General features: G+C 38.0%; 1 protein-coding gene across 3 annotated transcripts in view; it reads left to right on the top strand.

Annotated features, from left to right (window-relative positions):
• Positions 1-23,704, top strand: part of UBR1 (ubiquitin protein ligase E3 component n-recognin 1) — a 167,520-nt gene that overhangs the window by 28,288 nt on the left and 115,528 nt on the right. For 2 of the 3 annotated variants that reach the window (XM_082647339.1, XM_082647338.1), the window contains exons 2-3: positions 10,224-10,480; positions 13,158-13,236. In XM_082647339.1, coding sequence (XP_082503465.1) covers positions 10,224-10,480; positions 13,158-13,236 — 336 coding nt within the window. Of the gene's footprint in view, positions 1-10,223; positions 10,481-13,157; positions 13,237-23,704 lie in introns of those variants that run through there. The other variant, XM_082647340.1, reaches the window with a different exon arrangement.

Genomic DNA, 23,704 nt, shown 5'->3' with positions numbered 1-23,704 from the left:
TTAAGACTCTGCACTCCCACTGCAGGGGGCGTGGGTTCGATCCCTGGTCGGGGAAGTAAGATCCCACATGCCTTGCAGCACAGCCAAAAAAGGAAAAACACCAAAGCCACTTATAATGGGAATCAGGAATTTGGCACAGAGGTGGGCTTTGCTCAGTTCACAGATACGCTGACATGAACATGGTCCCAACTGCTAAGAGGCAGTAGGACATAGCCTCTTGAGTTTGACTTCTTTTGATGTTGCATGCATTGATAATTCAGTCCTTTTATTGTTGAGCAGTATTCTATGGTTTGGATGTACAGTTTGTTTATAATCCACCAGTTGAAGGACACCTGAATCATTTCTAGTTTTGAGCGATAATGAATAAAATTGCTATAACTTCATGTACAATTGTCTGTGAACATAAGTTCTTGGGTAGATAACTAGGAGTTTGATTGCTGGGTCATATAGTAAGTATATATTTAACTTTGTAAGAAACTGCTAAACTCTTTCGTAAAGTGGATGCACATTCCTTTTCCAGTTTTCTGCATCCTTGTTGATACTTGGTATTGCCAAATGTTTATTTAGGTATTATAGGTGTATCTCACTGTCATTTAAAAAAAATTTTTATTGGAGTATAGTTGCTTTACAATGTTGCGTTAGTTTCTACTGTACAGCAAAGTGAATCAGCTATACGTATACATATATCCCCTCTTTTTTGGATTTCCATCCCATTTAGGTTACCACAGAGCATTGAATAGAGTTCTCTATGCTACACAGTAGGTTCTCATTAATTATCTATTTTATACATAGTATCAGTAGTGTATATATGTCAATCCCAATCTCCCAATTCATCCTACCTACTCCCACAACCCCTTGGTATCCATACGTTTGTTCTCTACGTCTTTGTCTCTATTCTGCTTTGTAAATGCGATTGTCTATACCAATTTTTTCAGATTACATATATATACGTTAATATACGATACTTGTTTTTCTGACTTACTTCACTGTGTATGACAGTCTCTAGGTCCATCCACATCTGTACAAATGACCCAATTTTGTTCCTTTTTATGGCTGAGTAATATTCCATTGTATATCTGTACCACATCTTCTTTATCCATTCCTCTGTTGATGAACATTTATGTTGTTTCCATGTCATGGCTATTGTAAGTAGTGCTGCAATGAACATTGGGGCGCACGTGTCTTTTCGAATTATGGTTTTCTCTGGATATATGCCCAGGAATGGGATTGCTGGGTCACATGGTAGTTCTATTTTTAGTTTTTTAAGGAACCTCCATACTGTTCTCCATAGTGGCTGTATCAATTTACATTCCCACCAAAAGTGCAAGAGGGTTCCATTTTTTCCACACCCTCTCCAGCATTTATTGTTTATAGATTTCATGATGATGGCCATTCTGACTGGTGTGAGGTGATATCTCGTAGTTTTGATTTGCCTTTTTCTAATTATTAGTGATGTTGAGCATCTTTTCATGTGCCTCTTGGCCATCTCCATATCTTCTTTGGTGAAATGTCTCTTTAGGGCTTCTGCCCATTTTTAGATTGGTTTGTTTGCTTTTGATATTGAGATATATGATCTGTTTGTATATTTTGCAGATTAATCCTTTGTTACTTCTTTTTTTAATTAAAAAAAATTTAATGTAATTATTGATGTGGTTGACATTAGAGCTACCATTTTATTATTATTTTATCATTCAAATTTTATTTTTTAAAACAGCAATTTCTTATTAGTTATCTATTTTATACATATTAGTGTATATATGTCAATCCCAATCTCCCAATTCATCCCACCACCACCTACCTCCTCGCCACTTTGCTCCCTTGGTGTCCATACGTTTCTTCTATACATCTGTGTCTCTATTTGTGCCCTGCAAAACGTTTTATCAGTACCATTTTTCTAGGTTCCACATATATGCATTAATATATGATTTTTGTTTTTTTCTTTCTGACTTAACTTCACTCTCTATGACAGTCTCTAGATCCATCCACATCTCTACAAATGACCCAATTTCGTTCTGTTTTATGGCTGAGTAATATTCCAGTGTATATATGTACCACATCTTCTTTATCCATTCGTCTGTCGATGGGCATTTAGGTTGCTTCCATGGGGTGCATGTGTCTTTTCGAATTATGGTTTTCTCTGGGTGTATGCCCAGTAGTGGGATTACTGGGTCACATGGTAGTTCTATTTTTAGTTTTTTAAAGAACCTCCATACTGTTCTCCATAGTGGCTGTATCAATTTACATTCCCACCAACAGTGCAAGAGGGTCCCCTTTTCTCCACACCCTCTCCAGCATTTGTGGTTTGTAGATTTTCTGATGATGCCCATTCTGACTGGTGTCAGGTGATACCTCATTGTAGTTTTGATTTGCATTTCTCTAATATTAGTGATGTTGAGCAGCTTTTTTCATGTGCTTCTTGGCCATCTGTATGTCCTCTTTGGAGAAATGTCTATTTAGGTCTTCTGCCCATTTTTTGATTAGGTTGTTTGTTTTTTTAATATTGAGCTGCATGAGCTGTTTATATATTTTGGAGATTAATCCTTTGTCCATTGATATGTTTGCAAATATTTTCTCCCATTCTGAGGGTTGTCTTTTCGTCTTGTTTGTAGTTTCCTTTGCTTTGCAAAAGCTTTTAAGTTTCATTAGGTCCCATTTGTTTGTTTTTATTTCCATTACTCTAGGAGGTGGATCAAAAAAGATCTTGCTGTGATTCTGTGATTTATGTCAAAGAGTGTTCTTCCTATGTTTTCCTCTAAGAGTTTTATAGTGTCTGGTCTTACATTTAGGTCTCTAATCCATTTTGAATTTATTTTTGTGTATGGTGTTAGGGAGTGCTCTAATTTCATCTTTTACATGTAGCTGTCCAGTTTTCCCAGCACCACTTGTTGAAGAGACTGTCTTTTCTCCATTGTATATCCTTGCCTCCTTTGTCATAGATTAGTTGATCATGGGTGTGTGGGTTTATCTCTGGGCTTTCTATCGTATTCCATTGATCTTTGTTTCTGTTTTTGTGCCAGTACCATATTATCTTGATTACTGTAGCTTTGTAGTCTAATCTGAAGTCAGGGGGTCTGATTCCTCCAGCTCCATTTTTTTCCTTCGAGACTGCTTTGGCTCTTTGGGGTCTTTTGTGTCTCCATAGAAATTTTAAGATTTTTTGTTCCAGTTCTGTAAAAGATGCCATTGGTAATTTGATAGGGATTGCATTGAATCTGTAGATTGCTTTGGGTAGTGTAGTCATCTTCACAATATTGATTCTTCCAATCCAAGAACATGGTATATCTCTCCATCTGTTTGTGTCATCTTTGGTTTCTTTCATCAGTGTCTTATAGTTTTCTGCATACAGGTCTTTTGTCTCGTTAGGTAGGTTTATTCTTAGGTATTTTATTCTTTTTGTTGCTATGGTGAATGAGATTATTTCCTTAATTTCTCTGTCTGATCTTTTGTTGTTAGTGTATAGGAACGCAGGAGATTTCTGTGCATTAATTTTGTATCCTGGAACTTTACCAAATTCATTGATTAGCTCTGGTAGTTTTCTGGTAGCATCTTTAGGATTCTCTATGTATAGTATCATGTCATCTGCAAACAGAGACATTTTTACTTCTTCTTTTCCAATTGATATTCCTTTTATTTCTTTTTCTTCTCTGACTGCTGTGGCTAGCACTTCTAAAACTATGTTGATTAATAGTGGTGAGAGTGGACATCCTTGGCTTGTTCCTGATCTTAGAGGAAATGCTTTCAGTTTTTCACCATTGAGAATGATGTTTGCTGTTGGTTTGTCATATATGGCCTTTCTTATGTTGAGGTAGGTTCCCTCTATGCCCACTTTCTGGAGAGTTTTTATCATAATTGGGTGTTGAATTTTGTCAAAAGCTTTTTCTGCATCTATTGAGATGATCATATGGTTTTTATTCTTCAATTTGTTAATATGGTGTATTGCATTGATTGATTCGCATATATTGAAGAATCCTTGCATCCCTGGGATAAATGCCACTTGATCATGGTGTATGATCCTTTTAATGTGTTGTTGGATTCTGTTTGCTAGTATTTTGTTGAGGATTTTTGCATCTATATTCATCAGTGATATTGGTCTGTAATTTCCTTTTTTGTAGTATCTTTGTCTGGTTTTTGTATCAGGGTGATGGTGGCTTCATAGAATGAGTTTTGGAGTGTTCCTTCCTCTGCAAGTTTTTGCAAGAGTTTGAGAAGGATGGGTGTTAACTCTTCTCTAAATGTTTTGTAGAATTCACCTGTGAAGCCATCTGGTTCTGGGCTTTTGTTTGTTGGAAGATTTTTTTTTTTTTTTTTTTTTTTGCGGTACGCGGGCCTCTCACTGTTGTGGCCTCTCCCGTTGCGGAGCACAGGCTCCGGACGCGCAGGCCCAGCGGCCATGGCTCACGGGCCCAGCCGCTCCGCGGCATGTGGGATCTTCCCGGACCGGGGCACGAACCCGTGTCCCCTGCATCGGCAGGCGGACTCTCAACCACTGCGCCACCAGGGAAGCCCTTGGAAGATTTTTAATTACAGTTTCAATTTCATTACTTGTGATTGGTCTGTTCATATTTTCTGTTTCTTCCTGGTCCAGTCTTGGAAGGTTATGCCTTTCTAAGAGTTTGTCCATTTCTTCCAGGTTGTCCATTTTATTGTCATAGAGTTGCTTGTAGTAGTCTCTTATGATGATTTGTATTTCTGTGGTGTCTGTTATAATTTCTCCATTTTCATTTCTAATTTTATTGATTTGAGTCCTCTCCCTCTTTTTCTTGATGAGTCTGGCTAAAGGTTTATCAATTTTGTTTATGCTCTCAAAGAACCAGCGTTTTTTTTTTTTTTTTTTGGCGGTATGCGACTCTCTCACTGTTGTCGCCTCTCCTGTTGCAGAGCACAGGCTCTGGACGCGCAGGCTCAGCGGCCATGGCTCATGGGCCCAGCCGCTCCGCAGCCTGTGGGATCTTCCTGGACCGGGACACGAACCTGTGTCCCCTGCATCGGCAGGCGGACTCTCAACCACTGCGCCACCAGGGAAACCACAGAGAACCAGCTTTTAGTTTTATTGATCTTTGCTGTTGTTTTCTTTGTTTCTATTTCATTTATTTCTGCTCTGATCTTTATGATTTCTTTCCTTCTGCTAACTTTGTGTTTTGTTTGTTCTACTTTCTGTAGTTCCTTTAGGTGTAAGGTTAGATTGTTTATTTGAGATTTTTCCTGTTTCTTGACGTAGGCTTGTGTTTCTGTAAACTTCCCTCTTAGAACTGCTTTTGCTGCATCCCACAGGTTTTGGATCGTCGTGTTTTTGTTGTAATTTGTTTGTAGGTATTTTTTGATTTCGTCTTTGATTTCTTCAGTGATCTTTTGGTTCTTCAGCAGCATATTGTTTAGCCTCCGTGTGTTTGTGTTTTTTACGGTTTTTTTCTCCGTAATTGTTTTCTAATCTCATAGTATCGTGGTCAGAAAAGATGCTTGATACGATTTCAGTTTTCTTAAATTTACCAAGGGTTGATTTGTGACCCAAGATGTGATCTGTCCTGGAGAATGTTCCATGTGCACTTCAGAAGAAAGTGTATTTTGCTGCTTTCGGATGGATTGTCCTATAGATATCAATTACGTCTATCTGGTTTAATGTGTCATATAAGGCTTGTGACTCCTTATTAGTTTTCTTTCTGGATGATCTATCTGTTGGTGTAAGTGTAGTGTTGAAGTCCCTCACTATTGTGTTACTGTCGATTTCCACTATTTTGGCTGTCAGCATTTGCCTTATGTATTGAAGTGCTTCTGTGTTGGGTGCGTACATATTTACAATTGTTATATCCTCTTGGATTGATCCCTTTATCATTATGTTGTGTCCTTTGTTGTAACAGTCTTTATTTTAAAGTCTATTTTGTCTTATATGAGTATTGCTACTCCAGCTTTCTTTTGATTTCTATTTGCATGGAATATCTTTTTCCATCCCCTCACTTTCAGTTTGTATGTGTCCCTAGGTCTGAAGTGGGTGTTTTGTGGGCAACATATATACAGATCTTGTTTTTATATTCATTCAGCCACTTTGTGTCTTTTGGTTGGAGCATTTAATCCATTTACATATAAAGTAATTATCAATATGTATGTTCCTGTTACCATTTTTTAAATTGTTTTGGGTTTGTTTTTGTAGGTCTTTTTCTTCTCTTGTGTTTCCTACCTAGAGAAGTTCTTTTAGCATTTGTTGTAAAGTTGGTCTGGTGGTGCTGAATTCTCTTAGCTTTTGCTTGTCTGTAAAGCTTTTGATTTCTCTGTGAGATCTGAGTGAGAGCCTTGCTGGCTAGAGTAATCTTGGTTGTAGATTTTTCCCTTTCATCACTTTAAATATATCCTGCCACTCTCTTCTGGCCTATAGAGTTTCTGCTGAAAGATCAGCTGATAACCTTGCATGGATTCCCTTGTATGTTATTTGTTGTTTTTCCCTTGCTGCTTTTAATATTTTTTCTTTGTATTTAATTTTTGATAGTTTGATTAATATGTGTCTCAGCATTTTTCTCCTTGGGTTTATCCTGCCTGGACTCCCTGCGCTTCCTGGACTTGATTGACTATTTCCTTTCCCATGTTAGGAAAGTTTTCAACAATAATCTCTTCACATTTTTTTCAGACCCTTTCTCTTTCTGTTCTTCCTCTGGGACCACTATAATTCGAATGTTGGTGCGTTTAATGTTGTCCCAGTGGTCTCTGAGACTGTCTTCAATTCTTTTCATTCTTTTTTCTTTATTCTGCTCCTTGGCTGTTATTTCCACCATTCTATCTTCCAGGTCACTTATCCGTTCTTCTGCCTCAGTTATTCTGCTATTGATTCCTTCTATTTTGTTTTTTAATTTCAGTTATTGTGTTGTTCATCACTGTTTGTTTGTTCTTTAGTTTTTATAGGTCTCTGTTAAACATTTCTTGTATTTTCTCCATTCTGTTTCCAAGATTTTGGGTCATCTTTACTATCATTACTCTGAATTCTTTTCATGTGGACTGCCTATTTCCTCTTCATTTGTTTGGTCTGGTGGGTTTTTACCTTGCTCCTTCATCTGCTGCGTATTTCTGTGTCTTCTCCTTTGTCTAACTTACTGTGTTTGAGGTCTCCTTTCCGCAGGTTGCAGGGTCATAGTTCCTCTTGCTTCTGGTGTCTGCCCCCAGTGGGTGAGTTTGGTCCAGTGACTTGTTTAGGCTTCCTGGTGGGAAGGACTGGCGCCTGCGTTTTGGTGGGTGGAGCTGGATCTTTTCCCTGTGATGGACAGGGCTGTGTCAGGTGGTGTGTTTTGGGGTGTCTGTGGCCTTAGTACGACTTTAGGCAGCCTGTGTGCTGATGGTTGGGTTTGTGTTCCTGTCTTGTTTGTTGTTTGTCGTGGGGTGTCCAGCAGTGGAGCCTGCAGGCAGTTGGGTGGAGTCGGGTCTTGGAGTTGAGATGGAGACTCCCGGGAGAGCTCTGGGGCCAGGAATTCTCTGGCATTCCAGTTTCCTGGGCTCGGCACTCCCACCTCGGAGGCTCAGGCCTGACCCCCCTGCCTGGAAACCAAGACCCCGCATGCCACACAGCTAGCAAAAATGGGGGGAAAAAAAAGAAAAGAAAGAAATAAAAGGGTAGGAAGAAAACAAATGAAAACAAACAGACATACAAAACTCGGGACAAATAGCAAAGACAAAAACAAGCAAGAAGCAACAGCAACAATTAAAAAGAAAGAAACAAACAAAGGAAGAGACAAACAAAACCCCAAATGGTAAAAGTAAAACCAAACAGAAACAAAAATAATCTCACACACACACACACACACACACGTACAAAATAAGAAACCAAAACATAAAACAGAGAAAATGAAAAAGAACAGCCAGACCAACAAAAGAATCCCAAAACAAAATTAAACAATTAAAAGCAAAACTAACCAGAAAAACAAAAACAAAAGCAGAATGCAAATTGAAGGAAAAAGCAAGGAATACAAAACAAACACACAAAAACAATAAATAAAAGTTAAATAGCACAAAGAAAAAAAAAGCAAGTTAAAAACACAGAACAACAAAAAAGTAATGTAGAAATAGAAAAAATATATTATAAATTTAAAAAACTAAATAAAAACAAATAATAAAATATACAGGACAAAACAAAACATTAAAAAAATAGTAATAATTATATTTTCCTGGGGTCTCAACTGTCAGTGTCCTTGCCCTCACCTTGAGTCACAGCCAACCTCTGTATCCCCAGACCACCCTCCAAAACCTCTAGGTAGGTTTCTGGTCTCTCTCTGGGTACTGGGGGACAGCTAGGACTCTGACATGGCCCAACTCTTGGGTGTACTAGTCCCCAAAGTCCATAGCTGCTAGCACTAGACTGGTTTCTGTTCTGGGAACACTCGTTGTCCGTTCAGATATTTCATAGATGGAGGATTTACCAAGACGATCGCGGGGATTTAACGTGCAGTTTGTGTAGCTGCACGGAAAGATTTTTGTTCCTCTTCTTTAGTCGCCCCGCCCCTGGGGCTCAGCTGTGGTTTTAACCCCACCTTTGCATGTGTGCCACCCACCGGAGTCTGCTTCCGAGGCTGCCTTGGAGCCCTCAGGTCTGCTCTGGTGAGGACAGGGCGCGGAGGTGGCATGACTGCCTGGGTCTTGGGGGCCCTGGCAGCAACAGGTACGCAGGAAAACTGGTGGCCACGGGCATGAGAGATCTGGCCCTAGTGGGAGCCTTTCCTAGCGCCTGGTGACCGGCATGAGAAGGTCAGTTCTGGCAGCTTTTCCTAGCGCCTGTTGGGGCAGGGGTCAGTGCGTGGGGAGAGAGAGGCTGCTGTGGTGGTTCCACCCACTGCACGTCATTCAACAGTGGTGCCTTGCTTCTATGGCAGTTTGGGTTTCCTTCATAAGTGTCCCGGTTGCTGATTTCCTCCCTCCTGTCCCCTCAGGCTGTCTCCTTGCAGCCAACAGCAGTTCTCCCCCCAGGTTTGCTTTCTAATCCCCATGTTCCAGCTCTCAGCCCCCGTGTGAACTGGCAGACACACGTCCCAGTCTGGGGCACACAGGCCTGTGGCACTGACCATCTGTGTAGGTCTCACTCTGTCCCGTCTGCTACAGACCAGCCATTTCATCCTCCTCTGACAGCCTCAGATGTTCGCCTTCTGTCCCAAGTGATTTCCCCATCAGTGAGGGGGCTTCCCCGGATGCGGGAACCTCTGTGCTTCAGCTCCCCTGAGGGGCACAGATCCTGTCCCACTTTTTCTCCTCTTATTTTTCCCTTCTTACTTTCATCCTACCCGGTTATGCAGGGGTGTTGCTTGTCGTTTCTGGTGTCCGAGGTCTTCTGCTAGTGTTCAGCCGGTGTTCTTTGAGAATTGTTCCATCTGTAGATGTATTCTTGATGCTTTTGTGGAGAGAGATGAACTCCACGTCCTTCTACTCCGCCGCCATCTTGGTTTCTCCTCATTGTTGTCTTAATTTGCGCTTCTCTAATGATTTAATGATGTTGAACATGTTTTCATGTATAAATAAGCATGGCAGAAATGCCATCTGTAACAGTTTCTTTTGAAGAGCAGAAGGTTTTACTTTTGCTGAGGTCCAATTTATCTGTTTTTTTCTTTTATGGTTAGTGCTTTTTGTGTTCTGAAAACTCTGGCACTCATTCATTTTGATCTCTCATTGAACGCTATGGTTCCTTTAAATAATTAAACTACTAGAGAGTAAATCCTAAGAGTTTTTGTCACAAGGAAAAACACTTTTTTTTTTCTATTCATTTAATTTTGTTTCTGTGTGAGATGATGGATGTTCACTAAAACTATTGTGGTGATCATTTCATGATATATGTAAGTCAGATAATTATGCTGTATACCTTAAACTTATAAGTGCTATATGTCAATTATATCTCAATAAAATTGTAAGAAGAAAATAAAATAGTTAAACTACTGGTATGGGGAATACTTTGTCTCTACAGCCTTTGACTGATAATAGAATCTTCACACACCAGGAGTTGACCATTTCAGAAGGGAAGAGTAATTCTCCATCCACTATAGCTGCACTTCTTTTTTCCAGATATCTGTGATATGGGGACAACCACTTATTTCCAAGCCTTTTTTTTAAAAAAAAATCATTTACTTTCCTTTTGTATTGGTGAAGTATAAAGGAAGAATATATTGTAAATCAGTTCCTCTGAAACTACACAATTACTGGTGCCCCTAGATTTTTAAGAAGGAACTTGTAACAAAGTTTAATTTTTGTTTTGTTTTGTTTTTCAGTGGTGGCATCAGCAAATTGATTTTCATACTACTTTCTTGAACCATTTGGCACGATTGGTGCCCGAAATTTATTTTGCTGAAATGGAACCAGACTTGGAAAAGCAGGAGGAGAATATACAAATGTCAATAGTCACTCCACTGGAATGGTACTTATTTGGAGAAGATCCAGATATTTGCTTAGAGAAATTGAAGCACAGTGGAGCATTTCAACTCTGTGGGAAGGTTTTCAAAAGTGGAGAGACAACATATTCTTGTAGGTAAGATTTAGAAATGTACAGGATTGGTTATAATAACAACTTGGTGTTCTGTATGTATTTTATGATGTACCTTTCTTGGTATATTACTATTTATAATATATTTAATTCTACATAATTTACTTTGTTTTATTGTGCACTATAAGTTTGTTTTTGCTAATACAGCTTGTTTTTAAATATATGACTTAAACAGTTCTCTCACTTTTTCTTCCTGTTCTCCAGAAGTATATAAGAGATATATTTTTGCCTTGTTTATAACATAGTCCATACACCCTTATCTGAAACTCTTGGTGCCACATGTATTTCAGAATTCTGAATACTTCCCTAGTGGAGTCAGGTCAGGATCCTGTAATCAAACAGAGCATTTCTGTAAGAAACCTATGACTGTTCACAGCAAGTGGTATAAATAAAGTCTATAGTCCCTTGTCATTTCAGGTCATTTTTCCGCCACCAAGTGAGATTTGGTATCAGAGGGTTGTGGACCTGTAGGAGCATTTGTAATTTAGTTGGATAGAAGAGGCCAGTGGTAAGGAAACTGGAAACAGCTTTAGGCTTTTTTTTTGCCTTTTGTGAAAGAGATTGACTTAACACAGCATGGTAACACAGAGAACTTTTTTATTCTCTACTCCTGCCTGAAACTTTTAACTTTTAGATCTTAACAACACTTTTAGTTTTTTTTTCTTTCTTTTTTTTTTTTTTTGCGGTACGCGGGCCTCTCACTGTTGTGGCTTCTCCTGTTGGGGAGCACAGGCTCCGGATGTGCAGGCTCAGCGACCATGGCTCACGGGCCCAGCCGCTCCGTGGCATGTGGGATCCTCCCGGACCGGGGCACGAACCCGTGTCCCCTGCATCAGCAGGCGGACTCTCAACCACTGCGCCACCAGGGAGGCCCTTTTCTTTCTTTTATTAGAGGTTGTTTAGGTTAGAAATGTGAAGTTTTAGATTTTATACAGAGAATTGTTTTTTGCTTCACTGTAATTCTAGGTTTGACTGGTTTATGTATAGTTAACAGTTGTCTAGAACATACTGCTTTTCTTTATTCTCTTCCTTTCTCAGGAAACAGTCAGCTTTAGTATTTTATTTCTATTTTGCTATATGACAGTAAGTTTCATTTATCTTGTTATATATTTTTAGCTGAAGCCTGGTCAATTTCAGCTAAAGCATAGTAGATATTTGTAGACCTCATTTCTCCAAAAGGGTCATGGAGGCATTTTTAATTGTCACAGCTAGGGGAATGGTACTGGCATCTAGTGGGTAGAGACCAGGGTTGCTGCTTAAACATCCTATGGCACGCGGACAGTCACCTATATCGCCAGCAAATAATTATTCAGTTCAAAATGTCAGTACTGCTGAGGTTGACAAATCCTGCTCTGAATAGGTTAGTAGATGATATTATATTTTAGAGGCTATTATTAGTCAGTTTTTACTTATTAGCCTATAAAAATTCATTTTTAAAACTGCCGAATTCCATCTCTTCAACTTTTCTAAATAAATATTTTAAAAATTAATTTTGCACTTTGCACTAATATATATTATTGTTAATGTTTCCTTGAAAGTATTAAATAAAATTTTACATTTTAGAAGTTTTTATTAGGAAAGAGATTAAGAGAGATTGAATTTAATTTATTCAGTAAATATTCATTGAATACCTGTTGTGTGCCAGGCACTGATCTACATGCTTGGGACATATCATTATAATAAAATAAATTAAAATCCTTTAATTTATGTTGCTTACATTCTAATGAATTTTGTCTTTAACCAAGCCTCATTTACCAGTGAACAATCAGTGTCTGTAAAATACATTCATAACTGTAATAGGGTAAGATGATGCAGAGAATGAAAAAAAGCTGATGATTTTTCAGAAAACTAATTTTGGTATATGTGCTACCAAATGGAGCACCAGAAAATGAATTTTTTTTTGAATTTTATTTATTTTTTATACATCAGGTTCTTACTAGTTATCTATTTTATACATATTAGTGTATATATGTCAATCCCAATTCATCACACCACCCCTACCACCCCCAACTTTCCCCCCTTTGTGTCCATATGTTTGTTCTCTACATCTGTGTCTCTATTTCTGCCTTGCAAACTGGTTCATCTGTACCATTTTTTAGATTCCACATATATGCATTAATATACAATATTTGTTTTTCTCTTTCTGACTTACTTCACTCTGTATGACAGTCTCTAGGTCCATCCGTGTCTCTACAAATGACCCAATTTCGTTCCTTTTTATGGCTGAGTAATATTCCACTGTATATATGTACCACAACGTCTTTATCCATTCGTCTGTCGATGGGCGTTTAGGTTGCTTCCATGACCTGGCTATTGAAAATAGTGCTTCAGTGAACATTGGGGTGCACGTGTCTTTTTGACTTTAAAGTCTTTATTGAATTTGTTAACAATACTGCTTCTGTTTTATGTATTGGTTTTTTGGCCACAAGGCATGTGGGAATCTTAGCTCCCTGATCAGGGATTGAACCCACACCCCCTGCCTTGGAAGGTGAAGTCTTAACCACTGGACTGCCAGGGAAGTCCCTGGAATTCAGTTTTTAAAGTATTTTCATAATCAGTTTGTGCATGATATAGGAAATTCATTCACATTATTTTATAGTCATACCTTGAGCATCAGCAGGAGTCATGTAAATTTTGGAGTCTGATTTTTAATCTTTTTCAGGGACTGTGCAATTGATCCAACATGTGTACTCTGTATGGACTGCTTCCAGAATAGTGTTCATAAAAATCATCGTTACAAGGTATGAAAATAGATGCCTAAAATCTCTAGATTGGCAGGAGTCTGATGGCCAGCTAGTCCAAATTCCTGACTAGTACTTGAGTTCCTGCTGTAACAGACCTGATTTGTGAACCTTTAGCTCTGGTTAAACATATCATGTGATAAGACATCTACTACTTCAAGATGCAGCTCCTTACAATTTTTTAATTTTTGAGATACATCATTTTTATGCAGAAGATTGTATAAAGCATATGAACAGCTTAAAGAATAACTATAAAATGAACACCTGTGTAACCACTACTTAGGTCAAGAAATGAGACATTTCCAGCTCTCAGTGGCCTCCCATTTGTTCCTTCTGGATCACCATCCTTCTCTCCTCCTTTGTGATAATCTCTCTCTCCTGTGTTTTGTGATAATGGTTTCCTTGATTTCCCTTTTAGCTTATCACCCAAATCATATTGAATGGTTCTGTTTTTGAATTCTGTACAGGTGGAGTCATTCTGTATCTTTTTCTTGTTGAGTAGCTTTCACTCGGCATTAAGTATATACTTATATATATATACGCATATATATATTTTGTCCATTTACCTTATAGGGTTTAATAATCCATATTGTCTTTATTCATTGTACTGTATATAGATATGTAGATTGTTTCCAATTTGGGACTGTTATTGTATTAAAACAATTCTGCTGTGGACATTCTTATTTGTGTATTTTGGTACACATGTACAGGAGTTTATCCAGGGTATATATCTGGAATAGAATTGCTGAGTTCTAGGGTATATCTTAAGTCATAGTAGATAGTGTTTTCCAAAGTGGTTATACCAACACACACTTACAAGATTTGGTGTTGCTAGTCTTTTAAATTTTAGCCAGTTTGGTGGGTATATAATGGTATCACATGGTGGTCTTAGTTTAATTTTCTTAATTAGTAGTGAGGTTGAGGGATTTGCCTCTCCTGTGACATCTTCAGACAACTTTGTTATTTTGAGCTGAAATGTATTTTTCAAGTAACAGTATTGGTTCTGTGCTCTGGGCTTGGGCAGATATAATAATTGATGTTTCTCTTTGTACATATAATATGCCGAAGGTCCCATGTAAATGTAAATAACATCTTAAAGTTATGTAGACTATTTCTTCCATAGAGCTGAAAGTGTGGTTCATGTTTTTAGACTGGCTTCAACATTAGTGCTTCTATCTCAGGAAATGATAAGCTATAGATATATGTTATATATATATATGTATTTTTATTATTGTGCAAAAGAAAAAACATGAGGAGCCTATCATATAGTGTGGTTGAAATGTTTTCCTAACATTGCAAAGCTAATCAGTGATGGAATTTACAAAGTTGATCATTGGTTAATTTCATATTTCCCAGTCGTCTCCATTTATTATAGTTTTTTCCTTATGTTGGAGAACTCAAGAAAGGATGCCAGAAGTAGAGACAATGAGGAAGTTGTTAATTTCTTCTTAGTTTTACTCTGGGATGTTAAGGGGGAGAGATGCTGAAGTCTCAAGGCCAGAGTTTTCCAGTTGCCAAACTTTGGGATTTTGTGGTCCAGTACAATTTCACAAGACTTGGGTAAGACATAGGGTTTTCAAATTTTTATTTGGCTAGGGAAGTTCAATTTTAATTTTAAAAAGAGCACATGAACAGCAACCAAAAAATACCTACCATCTCCTATCATTTTATGAAGAAAAAGAAAATTTAATTCCAAGAAAGTAGGATAATCTCAGACTAAAGAGCAGGTCTTTAGATTGCATACATGTAGCTCTGTTAAAGAGCTCATCACATTCCTTATTCCTTCCTTTTCTGATTTTCCGTGGACTGGTAAAACTTGTCTGTTAAATTTTAGGAACTTCTTCACTAAGCTACCTTCGAGTATTGAAAGTTTACCAGTCTACACTGCCACCACAAAGCACTCTTTTATGAAGCATGCTTAGGTTTATCATCTTTAGGTTTTTGCAGAGCTCTTCTTGTAGAGGGTGCGTACACAGCTTACTCAGGAACCCTTGAGTTTTCAGAAGGATGGGCTGTTATGTAACTAATAAAAAATTATGTTCATAAGCTTTTAAAAATATTACCCTTCAAAAGTGAGTGTGAAGAGAACAGAAGACTTTTGGTGGGAGAATAATTTGGTAGAGTCTTTCTGGAATACCTATTATGTGTGGTGAAATTTTTAAAGAAAAGTGAGGGAATGACTAATAAATACAATTCACGTAATAGTAACCTCCAGGGCAAGTGGATGATCACAGAGGGAACATCAACAGTATTAATATTCTCTTGTGTTAGATGCTGGATCATTTTATTATTATACTTTGTAACTTGCCTATACATTGTGTATATTCTTTTTATAATAAAAAACATAATAAAAGAAAAAATGAAGCCATTTAAAAAAAAGATGAGAAGAAATAAGAAGGGATCTGTGTTGCTGCAGAGAAGGGGAAGAAAAGAATAACGATGGGGATGCAGACCCAAGATCAGGTACTATGTGAAGAAAGCACCAAGAAAAACCTTTTGTCACAGAATAGCACAGAACAACTTTTGCAGTCCCCGGCACCACAGAGGAAGTGGGGCTGCTGCACGGAGATGGCATGGCAACTCTGTCCAGACCTGCTCCACCATGTCCAAGTTTTCCTTTAAAGTCACGCTGCTGTCTGCCTTACGGAGTACTCAGTGTTCCCAAAAGTACACCTTTCACAGCAGTCTTAAAGTCTGCAGCAGAAGAATGTAAAAGTTCCTGCAGTGACATGTGCAGTTATTACCAACGATGAAATAGGAATAAATCCTGCACTGCTGGAAATGTTTTTCTGAAGCATGGTTCAGAACTGCGAATTAGGGAGTTCTCTGGTGGTCTAGTGGTTAGGACTCAGTGCTTTCACTGCTATGGCCCGAGTTCAGTCCCTGGTTAGGGAACTGAGATCCTGCAAGCCACACAGTGCGGCCAAAAAAAGAACTTTGAATTATTCTTAGAGATCGTGTTGGAAGTTCTGCTACTTGGAACATACGATTACCTTTCAGAATAAATATTGGTATTGTTGTTGTAAAATTGAAATTAGGCATTTAAAATACTGTGAAAACACCAATAGTTGATGAAATAATGAAAGGTGACTCTCCATCCCTTCTTGTTATTCACACTCTTCATGTGAAGAGAGAATGCTTCTGCGTTGCGGGTGTTATCACCACAGAAGATCATAGTTCTATCATTGCTACCTCACAACACACACAGGTGTTTCATTTGGGGTAAATGGATTACCCAACTGTGTTTTATAACTGGAGGATGCTTCTGATAATTCTTTCTGAGAACATTTGGAAAATTAAAATTTATTGAGTCTTCCTATTTGTCTTTGAGTTAAACATTTAAAAAGGATTGCTGTTTGCTTGATAGCACCTGACTTGCAGACACAAAAATAGTTCGTCTTGGGCTTCCCTGGTGGCGTAGTGGTTGAGAGTCCGCCTGCCGATGCAGGAGACTCGGGTTCGTGCCCCGGTCTGGGAGGATCCCACATGCTGCGGAGCGGCTGGGCCCGTGGGCCATGGCCGCTGAGCCTGCGCGTCCGGAGCCTGTGCTCCGCAAACGGGAGAGGCCACAACACTGAGAGACCCGTGTACCACAAAAAAAAAAAAAAAAAAAAAAAAAAAAAATAGTTCGTCTTGATTATATATTGTTTATGATAAAAAATCATATCAATGAATACTTAACTATCTTAACTTTTTATTGTTTTTTTTAAAATTTTATTTTTGGCTGCATTGGGTCTTTGTTGCTGTGCGTGGGCTTTCTCTAGTTGCAGTGAGTGGGGGCTGCTCTTTGTTGTGGTGCGTGGGCTTCTCATTGCAGTGGCTTCTCTTGTTGCGGAGCACGGGCTCTAGGTGCGCAGGCTTCAGTAGTTGTGGCTCGCAGGCTGTAGAGCGCAGGCTCAGTAGTTGTGGTGCGTGGGCTTAGTTGCTCTGCGGCATGTGGGATCTTCCCGGACCAGGGCTCGAACCCATGTCCCCTGCATTGGCAGGCGGATTCTTAACCACTGCGCCACCAGGGAAGCCCTGTTGAGGTAGTTTTTAAGTGTCAAACTTCATGTGTTCATATAAATTTTAATTTAATACCAAAGAGCCAAAAATTGAATTTTCCCTTATGTGTAAAACTTATATCCCATTCCAAAGAGTTTTCTCTGTGATCTTGCACAATCCAAGATGAGAATTGAAAGTAAAGTAGAGGCATAAAAAACAAGAAACAAAACAAAACAAAAACCTTTTGAGAACAGGAAAATAACAGATAAAAATTGGAGCTTTTTGTTCTGCTGTGTGTAATGTGACCCTTCTTTGTGATATCCAGCTTTTCAGTAGTTTATCCCTTAAAAAAAGCTACAGTAAGATAAATAAGGTCTGAGGATCTAATGTATTTAACATGGTGACTATAGTTGATAACACTGTATTATTGTATGATTGAAATTTGCTTAGAGAGTAGAACTTAAACATTCTTACATACACACAAAAAGGTAACCATGAAACAAGAAAGAATATACTGAAGTACTATCTTTAAAAAAACTTTCAGTAAACCTCTGCATTTTTATCCTCAAAATAAAAACACCCACTGTTTAAGATTATTATTATTATTTTTTTGGCTGCACCACGTGGTATGTGGGATCTTAGTTCCCCGACCAGGGATCGAATCTGTGCCCCCTGCAATGGAAACATGGAGTCTTAACCACTGTACTGCCAGGGAAGTCCCAAAGATTATTTTTAACTCCATAAATGTTTCCTTTTTGTTGTTAAATGAGAATAGTGAGTTACAAAAATAGTATATTCATACAGCTGTTTCCTCTAATCAGAAAAAAACAGTTTTCAAATGAAGCTTACAGAGTTGTAAAAGGAAGAATAAAATTCTCATGTTATACTTTTAAATGGAAAAAGCACAATATGTATAATTATGCATTCAATTTTTGGATTCAATTTTGCATTCAATTATGTTTCTTTTAGAACTTATTGGGTATATAATATTAAACCATAATATATTTTAACTGCTTACCTATTGGAGAATTTGTTCAGGTTTCAGTTTTTTTTAATTGTAAGCAATATTGCTATAAATATCTTTATATGTAAATCATTTTTCTATATGTAAGATTATTTTTTAGGCTAGGTTCTCAGAAGTGGAATTACTGGATTAAAAAATAGAGAACTTTCAGAGAATAAAAAGACAAGCCACAGACTGGGTGGAAGGCTTTGCAAAACATGTATCTGATAAAGGATTGTTATCCACTATATACAAAAAACTCTTAAAACTCAACAGTAAGAAAATGAACAACTCAGCTTTAAAAATGGGCAAAAGATCTGAAACAGACACTTCACCAAGAAGATACGTAAATGGCAATAAGCACACAAAAAGATGCAAAACATCATATGTCATTAGAGAATTACAAATTAAAACCATAGTGAGATACCACTACATACCTATTAGAATGGCAGAAATCCAAAATATTGACAATACCAAATGCTGGTGAGGATGTGGAGGAAGAGGAACTCCTATTCATTGCTGGGTTGGGAATGCAAAACGATACAGCCACTTTGGAAGACAGTTTGGCAGTTTCTTATAGAAATAAATACACTGTAACCATATAATCCAGCAATCATGCTCCTTGGTATTTACCCAAATGAATTGAAAACTTATATCCACAAAAAACACACAAAAAACCTGCACAGAAATGTTTATGGCAGTTTTATTCATATTTGCTGAAACTTGGATGCAACCAAGATGTCTTTCAGTTGGTGAATGGGTGAAAAAACTTTGGTACGTTGATACAATGGAATTTTTAAAAAATGTTTTATTTATTTATTTTATTTTTATTTTTGGCTGCGTTGGGTCTTCGTTGCTGTGCGCAGGCTTTCTTTAGTTCCAGCGAGTGGGGGCTACTCTTCGTTGTGGTGCACGGACTTCTCAGTGTGGTGGCTTCTCTTGTTGCGGAGCATGGGCTATAGGGCACACGGGCTTCAGTAGTTGTGGCACACGGGCTCAGTAGTTGTGGCTCACGGGCTGTAGAGTGCAGGCTCAGTAGTTGTGGCACACAGGCTTGGTTGCTCCACGGCACGTGGGATCTTCCTGGACCAGGGCTCGAACCTGTGTCCCCTGCATTGGCAGGCAGAATCTTAACCACTGCGCCCACCACCAGGGAAGTCCTACAATGGAATATTATTCAGTGCTAAAAAGAAATGATCTATCAAGCTATGAAAAGATATGGCAGGACCTTAAATGCATGTTTCTAAATGAAAGAAGCCATTGTGAAAAGGCTATATACTGTATGGTTCCAGCTGTATGACATTCTGGAAAAGGCAGCACTATGGAGACAGTAAGAAGATCAGTGGATGCTGAGACTGGGAGATGATGGTGGGAGGGATAGAGGGATGAATAGGTGGAGTACAGGGAATTTTTAGTGCAGTAAAACTACCCTGTGTGATACTGTAGTGGTGTATATATGTCATTATACATTTGTCAAGACCCCCAAAATGTACAACACAAAGAGAGAACCCAAATGTAAATTATGGACTTTAGTTAATGTATCAGGGACTTACTTCCCTGGTGGCACAGTGGTTAAGAATCTGCCTGCCAATGCAGGGGACACGGGTTCAAGCCCTGGTCCCAGAAGATCCCACATGGCACAGATCAACTAAGCCCGTGTGCCACACTACTGAGCCCATGTGCCTAGAACCTGTGCTCCGCGACAAGAGAAGCCACTGCAGTGAAAAGCCCGCGTGCAGCAACTAAGAGTCAAAGCAGCCAAATATAAATTACTTAATTAAAAAAAAATAATGTATCAACATTGACTCCTCAATTGCAACAAATGTGCCACACTATTGCAAGATGTTCATAATAGGGGAAACTGTGGGTAGGGAAAAGGAGGGATATATGAGAACTCAGTATTTTCTGAGGTATAAAAATAACGATCAGGGTCTATTTTAACAGCCTGCTATAATCCTACATGATGAGAATTTGTATTCATATATTATCTTTGAAACACAACATTAAAAAAAATAATTTAGGCAATGCAATAAAACTTACCTTTTAAAAATTCAAATAATACAAAAGAATACAAATAAAAATTTTTGTTGCCTTTCTGTCCCATCATACTTTCTTTGTTAAACTGAACACAATTTAGTGCACATCCTTACAGATCTTTATGCATGTACACTCATATATATATTTATATGTTTAGGAGGATGTTTGTGTGTGTACAAATGGGATCCTACTATATATTCTGTTTTGCAACTTTTTTTTTTGGCCATGCTGCACAGTTTGCAGGATCTCAGTTCCCCGACCAGGGATTGAACCTGGGCCACAGCAGTGAAAGCCTGGAATCCTAACCACTAGGTCACCAGGGAACTCCCTGCAACTTGATTTTAACTTAATATATCATGGAGATAATTCTGTGTTGATATATATAATAACTCTTGCCTTATTTAATTGCTGCATGTATTCCTTTGTGGGAATATGTCATCAAATATTTAACCCATCACCCTTTTCTAGATAATTACACTGTTTCCAGCTTTCACTGATCAACAAATAATGGAACATACACATATACCTTTGTTTTAATATAAACCAGTGTATATATTAAAGAATGCTTGAGACTAGATTCTTAGAGGTAGATTTTCTGGATTGAAGGGTACATGCATTTAAAATTTTCATAGATTTTGCCAAATGTTTTTCCTGAATTGCTGTGTCAATTTACAGTCCCATTAAAAGGATATGAGGGGCTTCCCTGGTGGCGCAGTGGTTAAGAATCCACCTGCCAATGCAGGGGACATGGGTTCGAGCCCTGGTCTGGGAAGATCCCACATGCTGCGGAGCAACCAAGCCCACGCACCACAACTACTGAGCCTGCACTCTAGAGCTCGCTTGCCACAACTGCTGAAGCCCGCGCGCCTAGAGCCTGTGCTCCACAACAAGAGAAGCCACTGCAATGAGAAGCCCGTGCACTGCAACGAAGAGTAGCCCCCACTCGCCACAACCAGAGGGAGCCTGCGCACAGCAACAAAGACCCAACACAGCCAAAAATAAAAATAAAAAAAGGATATGAGAATGTTCTTTATCTACATCCCCAAAGTTTATTTAGTCAGTCTTTTTACTTTTTGCCAATCCGTTAGTCAAATAATCTCATTTTAATTTGCATTTCTATTACTAGTATTAACATCTTTTCATTTTTTAATTGTATGTTTAATTTCTTCTGTGTATTGCCTGTTTTTATCCTTAATTTTTCTTTTGCCTTTTTCTTACTGTTATATACGTTACAAATATTTTCTCTTACTATGCTTGTCTTTAATAATTTTTAAAGTCAGATTTTTTTGAGATATAATTTATATACAATAAAATCTACCCTTGTAAGTGTAGTTCCATGAGTTTTCACAGACATACAGTTCAGTAACCACCACAATAATCAATATATAAAACATATCATTCCCAGAAGTTCTCCCGTTTGCAGGCAGTCCTCTTGCCCACTTACCCCAGCTCCTGGCAGTCACTGATCAGTTTTCTGTCCCTATAGTTTTGGCTTTTCCAAATGTCATATAAGTGAAATCTATATATAGTATGTAGTGTTTCCTATCTGGTTATATTCACTTAGCATAGTGCCTTTGAGATCCTCTCATGTCTCAGCAGTTTGTTCCTTTTTATTGCTGAGTAGTATGCCGTTGTATGGATATGCCACAATATATTACCTGTTCATCAGTTGATGAATATTTGTCTTGTTTCCAGCTTTTAAATAAAGCTGTTACAAACATTCAAGTACATGTCTTTGTGTGGGCATTTGTTTTAATTTTTCTTGGGTAACCTCAGGGTGATATTGCTGGATTATAAATTAAGTGTATTTTTTGACTGTATAAAATCTATTTTCTGTCTTTTAAACTTGATATATGCTATCATTTGCCTTACTGACATTTTAATTTATATGTTGTCAAATTTACCAGATTTTTTTTTTTAATGCTTCTGGATTTTGTGCCTTGCTTCCATGGCATTCCCTATACTAAGGTTATGCTTTTACTTTCATTTGAAACAACTACATTTTTAGTAATCATGGATGAGTCTAGCATTCTTCAGTATATAAAATTGATTTGTATATTCTAATTTCTTTTGTTACTATTGTTCTAGTGATAATGTTTGTACTAATAATTTTTATAATGCCTTTAGTTCCTTTTTACTCCCTTATGTAACTTTTTATTATCTAGTCTGTCAGTTTTAATGCTATCTTTGACTCCCTCCTATTACCTATTTAATAGTTGATAATCTTATGTTGCCTTCTCTTTCCCTTCTCCCACTTTTTAGTTGTAGTCTTTCTGATTGTGAGATCATATAATGTTTACATTCTTCTATCCATGTATCTTTCAACACCCTTGATTTGTTCTTAGCGCTACAATTAAATACATAAAATGTTCGCCATCTGTCCTTTTTCTGAAGTTCCCCAGTCACTGCTTGGTCAGCTGAAGTGCATCCTCTAGGGGTCAGTAAACTACAGTTTGTGGGTCAAATCTGGCTCACCATCTGTTTTTGTATTGCCTGCAAGCTAAGCTTGGTTTTTATTCTTTTCTTCTTTTTTTTTTTTCTTTTGGCTGTACCGCAAGGCATGCGGAATCTTAGTTCCCCAACCAGGTATCAAACCTGTGCCCCCTGAAGTGGAAGCGCAGAGTCTTAACCTCTGGACCTCCAGGGAAGTCCCTTAGCTTGGTTTTTATATTTTCAGATGGTTGGGAAAAAAGATGAGAAGAATGATATTTCATGATAAATGAAAATTATATGAAATTAAAATTTCAGTGCCTATAAATAAAGTCTCATTGGAATGTGGCTATGCTGGTTCATTTATTTATTGTCTGTGGCTGATGCTTCACTGCCAGAGCAGAATAGAGTAATTCAACAGAGATTCCATGGCCTGCAAAGACTAAAATATTTACTGTCTGTTCCTTTACACAGGAAGTTTGCTGATCACTGCTCAGGTAGATTCCTCAGGAAGGTCGCATGTATACTGTGTTTCTTAAGTTCTGACATGTTCAAAATTATATTATAGCTCGGCTGTAGACAGTATTCTTGGTTTGCAGTTTCTTTCCTTGAAAATGCTGCTCTGCTGTTGTCTTGCTTTATGTGTTGTTATTGAGAAGTCTGATGCCAGTCTAATTTTCTTGTGATTATGTTATTTCATCTTTTTGCCTAGGGCCTCAGGACTTTTATCTTTAAAATCCAGTAGTTTTAGGAGGGTATACTTTGGAGTTGATCATACTGAGTAAGTTTTCTCTTAGTCACTTTTGGCCGTTTGATTGTGTAGATTCAGGTCTTTTATTTCCAGGAAGTTTTCTTAGATTACAGTTTTAAATATTACCTCTGTTCCATTGTTTTGATTTTTCTTTGGTGATTCCAGTTATACTCATCTGCCTCTATTAGGCCTATCTTCTATTTCAACCACTTTTTCTCTGACCCTGTATTTCTTTACTTCATCTTATTTTCATTCTCTTGTTT

This window comes from Grampus griseus (assembly GCF_964374135.1).
Source record: "Grampus griseus genome assembly, chromosome: 2".
In the NCBI taxonomy this organism is placed as follows: domain Eukaryota; kingdom Metazoa; phylum Chordata; class Mammalia; order Artiodactyla; family Delphinidae; genus Grampus; species Grampus griseus.
Note: the sequence above shows the minus strand (reverse complement) of the source record. Positions and strands in the feature narration are given on the sequence as shown.